General features: G+C 32.4%; 2 protein-coding genes across 2 annotated transcripts; both read right to left on the reverse strand.

Annotated features, from left to right (window-relative positions):
• Positions 1,622 to 4,327, reverse strand: LOC107622895. Its single transcript, XM_016324971.2, has one exon. It carries the CDS (start codon positions 2,654 to 2,656, stop codon positions 1,751 to 1,753), a length of 906 nt encoding a protein of 301 aa, XP_016180457.1. The 5' UTR covers positions 2,657 to 4,327; the 3' UTR covers positions 1,622 to 1,750.
• LOC107622914 (protein CURVATURE THYLAKOID 1A, chloroplastic) lies at positions 4,593 to 7,381 on the reverse strand. The gene is made up of 5 exons (XM_016324990.2): positions 7,069 to 7,381; positions 5,971 to 6,065; positions 5,708 to 5,815; positions 5,524 to 5,595; positions 4,593 to 4,947 (listed from the first exon to the last, which is right to left on the reverse strand). The coding sequence occupies exons 1-5, from the start codon at positions 7,223 to 7,225 to the stop codon at positions 4,882 to 4,884; spliced, it is 498 nt and encodes a 165-aa protein (XP_016180476.1). The 5' UTR covers positions 7,226 to 7,381; the 3' UTR covers positions 4,593 to 4,881.

The following is an 8,228-nucleotide window of genomic DNA, read 5'->3' on the forward strand; positions in this document are numbered from 1 at the left end:
TCAAACGCTAACAGGAATAAACCATGATTAGGTTTCATTTTATTTGAATTAGGACATGCTTCTAATTCTTTAAACGTTCGTAGAATTATATATTCACATAAACAAATCTCCTTAATTAATATTCATAATCAAGCCCACTTACTTTTACTTAAAATTAAAAACTAAACAAATAGCTTGTAATATATAATTTTGCCGTCCTAAAAGATTCAGCCATTTTTTTTTTATAAGTTATATAGCATCCTTCATTATTGCTAGACAACACATAAATAGACAAGAGATAGGAATAAAATTAGGTACCGTGTGGAAATAATAACAAACATATTTTATTATCTCTTCATACATAATTTATTCCTACCAAAGAATTTCACAACGAAGACAAAACAAAAACATGACATCATTATTCCATTAAGACCCAAAGACTACGTTTGATTTTAAGATCATAAAAAAGATAAGATATTGAAAACAGAAAAAATAAAAATATAAAAATTAGTATTTTTATATTTATTTGGTAATTTCTTCACATAAAATTTAGAATAATAAAAAATATAATTGTAAAAATTTGATAGTAATAATAAAAAAATAAGTTGTATTTTCGTCAAGTGTCTCTGTGATAGAAAGGAGACAAAATACGTTAGTTCAGTATTTTAGGACACAATATCTTACATGCTAAATATGATTTTATGTCTCTATAGTAGCGTTTGGTGGAGAGATAGAGACGGAAAGACTGACACTGAGAGACAGAGACTAAGAGACAGATATTGAAATAAATCTCAATATTCTGTTTGGTGCAAAATGGGAGACAGAAATTAAAATAAGAATGAAACTCTAATTTAATTTGCACAAAGGGTAAAATTAGAATTAATTAATTGAAATTAGGGTATTTTAGGTATAAAATGTTATTAAAGTTTCAGTCTCCATCTCTAAAAATTTTAATCTCCTGTGTCCCCACTTTTTGGAGGTACTAAAATATTGAAATTTTGGAGACAAAAACAAAAATTTTAGTACTAGTCTTTCAACCAACTAACATGATACTGAGTCTCAGTCTCTTAGTCTCTGTCTCAGTACCTCAAAACAAACGCTACCTATATCTATGTCTTTTTTGTAGCATTTGTTTTGAGATACTGGGAGATTGTGACTCATTATCATGTTTGTTGGTCCTGGTATTAAAATTTCAGACTCTGTCACCAAAATTTCAGTTCAGTACCTCCAAAAAGTAGGAATACGGGGAACTGAATTTTTTAGAAATGAATACTAAAACTTTAATAATATTTTATACCTAAAATACTCCATTTCAATTAATTAATTTTAACTTTATTCTTTGTGCAAATTAAATTAGAACTTTATTCTTATTTCAATCTCTGTCTCCCACTTTATACCAAACATAATATTATGACTTATTTCATTCTCAGTCTTTCAATCTCTTTCTCCCAGTCTCAATCTCTCCATTTCTGTCTCTCTTTCAAATGCTACCTTCATGTTTTTATAAACAAAAGCAGTCCAAAGTGTTGAAAGTTATAAATTTATGTAACTTGTATTAAAAATATGCTAGATTTGTTTTCTTGCTGTCCTTGCACAAATTTTCCAAAAGTTGAATTATTCCAAGAAACAAACATCATATAAATATGCCCTAATAATATTCACTTGGATGAAATCAATTACAATAATACAACATACACAAGACAAAAAGATAATAATCAGAAAAATTGTAGCACCAATGAAACTAACTAATTAGTACTAATTACTTAATTAATTAATTACCACCACGATAATGATACTCATTCTCAAGAGATGGTTGAGTTCTAATCATGCTAGCTGATGGCAATTTTGTGTCACCAATCCAGAATGTATCAAAAGCTTCTTCAACTTCTGAAACCTTCTCCATTTCCTTTATTTTTCTCTTCTTAATAATCTTTATAGCTACTAAGATCAAAGCCAATAAAATCAACACAACAAGACCTATTACAAACCCTAACACCCACCACAATTTAGAAGATTCTTTTGCTGAAGAAGATGGAATCACAAGTGTGTAATGTCCTTGGCTTTGTGCTTCACAAAAATATGGCTTTGTCATGTTGCTAAATTCAACCGTGCCATTGTCACCAATCTTGGCACAAAGTGGTGTAACGTTTTTCGGGTGTGACGAAACGTTTCGAAACCGGATAGTAATGTTGCCTCCTTGAGTGTCAATTTTGATCTTTTGACAATCTAACAATTCTTTCTCTGAAGAACTATAAGCAATGAAACCAAGAATTGGAGCAATCATTGTGTAATTTGATACATTGAAATAAAGATTTGACCATTTGCCTAAGTTTTCATATAGTATTGCAATTCTCTTCATGCTAGGTTGAGCCACCACCTTAGGTGGAAGACTAAGGAAGCTATGATTCAATCCTCGATTCCAGAACGAAACGGCGCGCAATCTCACGGCGGAGATCTTCATTCCTGTCAAGTTGGAAGGGATCGAAATTTCGTAGACGATTGCTGTTTTTATAAACTTCCCTTTCACATCGTTCACGGCTTGCTTGCAGAGCAAGTCATCTAACGATTCGAGGCTATCAGTAATAATTGAGCCTCTAACAAAAGATGATGATAAGAACAAGAAAGAAACATTGATAATCAACCATGTAACTTGCCACCATTTATGGAGGATCCCCATTAAAAGAGAACAAAAGAAAAAATGTTATCCTAGAAGAACTCTTGTTCTGCCTCTAACAATGTTGAGTCCTTGAACAATAGCTTCTTCTTTCATGGAAAATGAAAACCATGGATGAACACAACCCATTGAAGCTTCTTCTATGATGATGCACTATTTTCAATACTCATTAGTGTGATAGAAGGAAAATTTCACACAAAAAAAACTCTAGGAAACTCCTTCACAAAAAAAAAAAAAGGGTCTACTTAAGAGAAGAAGGTAGAAGAAATCTCTTTGAAAAATACTTACCTTTATTTCTATTTTTCCATCTTCCTAATGAGTTTCTTCTTATAAGAGAAACCCACAATAAGATATTCCTAGTATATGATTGATACAATGAAAAAGTTACAAACTTTAATCATGGGTTTGGTTGGGAAGGTAAGCTTATACCACCTTATACCAAATGATTGATAAGGTTTTCCAAAAAAGCAAAAAGGAATGATGGGTGTGATGTTAAAACTAAAAAGCTTCTTCTTTCTGCTGAACTCTTCAAACTCTTTTGTTCCTATAAATCAGAGGCATATGTGGAAGAATGTAAGAAATGAGCTTTAAGATTGTGATGTGGATAATTGGAACTTTTCAAATAAAGTGTTTGATCATGCTACATTAAAATTTGTCATTGACTTCTTGTCATTATTATCTGTTGGATTCTTAAACATATAAGGGTGTTAATTAGGATTAGGATACATAAAATATATTAATTAGTATTTAAATTTTGTTTTTTTTTTTCTTTGATTTGATTCTATGTTACATGTTGGTCAAAGGAGAAAAAGGAGAGAGAATGAGTTGGAGATTGACCTATATATGCCAACTAAGAACTTAGTTTCTAGTTATAGTTATAGTGCCATATGAGAGGGCGAAAGCTATGCACTTCCAAGTATGAATACCTTTTTGAGGCAAATAAATCGGTAGCAATTTTTTTCAAAATAAAAAATAAATAATTTTTTGTCTAAGGTATTATATTAGAAGCCAAATTGTCCCATTTAGTTATTGGATGTTTATGGTGAATACTTTATTCTTGTCTTAAAAAATTTGCTTACACGGTTTTGGATGGGAGTGGTGGTTAAGTTAAGCCATTATTCCATTCCAAATGGTAAATACAAAATTCAGCTACTTTCATCATTGACCTATCTCACATAATACAAAATTGTACAAAGAAAAAGAAACACTACTAATTATGTTTTATATTTTACAAAATTAAGTCTAAAGTGTTGTACTATTTGTTAATTAAATAAAATTAAGTCTAACTATTTTGTTTATTCTATAAATCTGTTTAAATATTTTTTATTTGATTTATAGAAAAGTGAGTGGAAAAACCTAATCCTTAAAACTTAGAATGATATATTGTATGATTCCTCTCCATGAGAGCTTCTTAGAATTTTTTACAACTAGAGATACGGAGTGTGATGATATTATCATGATCATAAAATTAAGAGCAACTTTATCTTAAATTGTCAATATATGGTGATTGGTGAGAAAATTAATTAAATTAAATACTTATAAAAATTATTTGAGGCTTATGTTTGTAACCAACATGCAACTTATCACCATATCTATCTTATATTATCATGAATGCCTGCTATATCATTCTCCACTTACCTAAGATAGTATCATAAAATTAGTCACAAGCATCATTGTTAACAGAAATGTTAAGAGTTTCAAACTTATAAGAACTACAAAGTATGTCCATTTGCAAATTAAGCTATCTAGAAAATACAAAAAAAATCATATGATTTATGTAGCTGACTCCATCTAAAACGACAAAACTCGTATTCAGAGTGCGTTTGTAAGTTAAGGTTTTCGAGGGGAAGGGAATGGTTTGAAGTGTAATTATGAATTTCATTTAACTACCCTTCTCTTCCCTCCCTCTCTCCCTTTCCTTCAAGAACCAAATCTTGCCAAAAATTCATAGGAAGAAGAAGTGAAGAGATCAGAGGTATTCAGAGTAATGAATACACATAAAATTTGCTACATGATTTAAAGAAGAAAATGGGGTTGATACAAGGATAGTAGACATTGATATGAATCTATTCTATACCAAAGGGATATTAAGGATACACATGCCTCTTTTTTCAGAGATTTTTTCAAACAAGGATACTTATGCCTCTTATACAGAAGATACAACTAAATGGAAACAAATGGTGTTCAGCAAGATCAACTTGACTTAATTTATATCTCACAATACCATTCTATTCAGTTCCAGTGATTTTCTTCTTCAGTCCATCAATATCCTCAGCTAGCTCCTTTCTGCTAGACTGTATCAAAGTAAAACACTTTGTTACTTAAATGATCAATCTCATAATGGTTTGACATGTTTGACCGATTAACCGAGGCTTATTTGCGCAGAACAAAATGTGTTAATGTTCTAAACTACCCTCTATTCCATTTCAAAATGGTATGTGCATACAAAAAATCATATACATATGTTGTGTAACTCATCTCAATGTGTATTTTGTATCTCAACATGTATTCTATACGGGTGACTAATATTCTGTGTACACAGCATGGTTGATTCCATTTTACTTATCAGTGCCATTTTTTAATATGATCTAAGGATGTACTAGAAAACGACAGTGATAGATTGTTCTGGCAAGTTTGTCGAGACAAATACAACGACACTAAGACTCGACAAAATTCTAAGTTTCGATATTTTAGGTGGATAGAAATTGGCAAATTTTGTCCATCCTTATAGAGACATTTAGCATGTTACTATATCTGTCTCTTTCTCCAGACACTGTTTATATCTCCCAATATCTTCGTATTTTTGTCTTGAGACAGCTAGCTATCGGTGATGGAGGGAGTAGTAAAGTATCATGATGCATTTTACTTACCTTGAACAGAAGGTATCGGTAGACGAACCATCCAGTGTACCCTAGCCCTACCAACTCCATAATCTTTGGAAGCTGAAACATTGTGAAGATTACTTTAGGTTGTTTCACCGAGCTTTCTAGAGGATAAAGGGATTACAAAATATGAAAAGAAGTGAATTAAATTCACGAAAGAGTTATGACTTACCAAGGGAACTGAGTTTATTGCACCAACAAGAATTGAAGATAGCCAAACAGCAACTATGGCGCCGCCACCATAAAGAAGTACTGTGGACTTGTTTTCAACAGCATCCCACTGATAATGAGTAATGTAGGGATATTATATCCTCTTGGTTAAAAGAAAGCTTGGCAAATTCAAATATTGGAATTGCAAGCTTGTCAATTTGCCAAATGAAAGTTCTATACATCAAATTAAATCGTTAAAAATTTTCAATCGGTAAGCTTGCTTGCCTTTTCCTTCAAATCTGTGAACAACTCGTTCGCGTCTACTGAACCGGATTCCTCCGATGAAGCTCTTGTTTGAAGCAGACAAGGTTTTTGGGACCCTAAAGAGGGAGGCAATAAGAAAATAATTTTAGCATTGTTAAAAGACAAACAAAAGGCACCATGATTAAACTTAATAACTATAATAACTAAAATGGAACAAATCGTAGGAATACTAGCACATTCGGTTTTCCACTTGGAATCACAAAACCATGGTTTGGAGTTTCAACATTCCCAAACTGGAAAATAAAAACACTACGAGACGCGTAAAGGTAGGAAGGAGGCACTTGTGGTAAACTAAAACTACAATTATGAACTAAAAGTTAGGCAAAACAAGTGTATAAACCTCTAAGACAATTATGAACTAAAAGTTCATTGCCCAATTCACATAGCAAATTAGGCAACCACACCAGCTCCTAATCATGTTTACCAGTCTCAATTTCAAAATGCAAAATCCTTTCAATTTCAGTTACTTTGCATTAGCATCTCCTCTGAAATAGTCAGCAGAATCAATCATATTATGGAATAAGGGCACATCACTATCTGATCTGCCACTTAAATCTCTCATTCACAGAATCTAGTACTAACCACTAAGAATTTACTCAGTAGTAAAGAAATATATACAAATATTTAAGGGTAAACTATACTAACCTCGTGTTATATCTCACATGACACTCCTCCACTTATAAAATTACATACTAATCTCCTTGAAATTTAAGTTATATGCCACTCCTCACTCTTTCTTGCATTGTTATTTGAAATATGCAGCAACATCTTAATGCTAAGGGATTTGAGCTCAATGATACTGTGATATAAAAAATCAACCATAAATCCATAATTCATGTAGTTTTAAAGTTAACAATTCTTAAAAAGGAAATAGCAACAATGATTATAAAGCCATGAAGGGCACTTCATAGGATTCAATTTCAAATTTCCAGCCCAAACCAAATCTAATTGAAAGCTCACACCCCAGTATCTTTGACTAACAAAGTTTGAAACTTTATGTGCAATATCTAAGAATTCAACCCAAAGAAAAGAAAAACAAAAACTTTAAGAAATGGGTACCTGAAAAGTGTTTGAGGGAAGTTGAGAACAAAGGGGTGGTGGTGAAGGAGGAGGTGGAGAGGCGTGGAGGAAGATAAGGCAAAGCAGAGCAGCGTGCAACGTTGGTGGTGGTCGGAATCCTAGGATGGAGGAGCACGGTGGTGGCAGCCGCCGCCATTATTAAAAGTTATTGTTGTGTTGTGGCTTGAGAAATGAGAAGAGTTTGTGAGTGATGATCCTGTTCCTATCTATCCTCAAAACAATCAAAATTTAGAACTTTGGTTGGTGCGACTTTGTTTGTTTACTTGCCAAAGTGATTGAAGGTTATTGGATATCCAATCCAATATGAGTCAACAAGGTGACACGTGGATCACCCTTGCTTTCTCATTGGTTGCTTCCCTATCTTCAAAATCCACATCCCAAATAGTGTAGTGAGTATGTGACTGAATTTTCCTTAGGCAAAGTTGAGTCATCTTTTTCTCATGTTTTCCAAAGGATTTGACAAAATTTAGTAGGAAAAGTATAGATAATCAACAAGATTTTTGAATAATGTGTAAATAATATGAATTAATAGGATTAAAATAGTAAATTTAATTAGTAGCATTGAATTAAGGTGTAGTGTATTTTCATTTGATTAGTGATTGTTCATGTTCAAAATTTTCATTGTTCCCCTAGCACTCCCCAATTTAGTAACCATTTTAATGACTTATACAGTTATATATTCATAAGAGTTTGATTAGTTTTAACTAACTTGATTAAATTCATTTGTCTATCTAATTAAATGCGGAGAGTTTAAACTCAATTTATAAATGCAACAATAGAAATTAGAATAAAAGATAAATAGATCTCTAATTTTTTTAAATGCGGACATTTTCGTCCTTCAGAATTAAAAAATACATTTCGATTTCTCACCGTATAAAACGCGTGACAATTATGCCCCTCCGTCGAATTGGAGCTCTAAACAGCAATGGAAATTGCTAGCATGGAGGGGTGGAGAGTGATCTGTCCGTTTTGATTGCTGATGTAGATGGGGAACAAAATGTTAGTGAACAATTTGGTCCTTATGCTCCAAAACGATGCCGTATGCATCCCCACTTTATTTCAACCTTCGTAATCCCCATAACACCCAAAAGTCACTCCACTTATTACAGAAAACCCTATCTGACCACGAAGAGCGCCCT

The sequence above is a fragment of the Arachis ipaensis genome, chromosome B02, assembly GCF_000816755.2.
Source record: "Arachis ipaensis cultivar K30076 chromosome B02, Araip1.1, whole genome shotgun sequence".
NCBI lineage: Eukaryota > Viridiplantae > Streptophyta > Magnoliopsida > Fabales > Fabaceae > Arachis > Arachis ipaensis.

Bases quoted from the DNA above. Each gene is read 5' to 3' on its own strand.
- LOC107622895 (XM_016324971.2), bottom strand. From the start codon at position 2,656: ATGGGGATCCTCCATAAATGGTGGCAAGTTACATGGTTGATTATCAAT.
- LOC107622914 (XM_016324990.2), bottom strand. From the start codon at position 7,225: ATGGCGGCGGCTGCCACCACCGTGCTCCTCCATCCTAGGATTCCGACC. The intron at 5,816-5,970 runs GCAAGCAAGCTT...ACTCATTATCAG, and splicing joins TCACAGATTTGAAGGAAAAG to TGGGATGCTGTTGAAAACAA. The intron at 4,948-5,523 runs GTAAGTAAAATG...ACTTTGATACAG, and splicing joins ACCGATACCTTCTGTTCAAG to TCTAGCAGAAAGGAGCTAGC.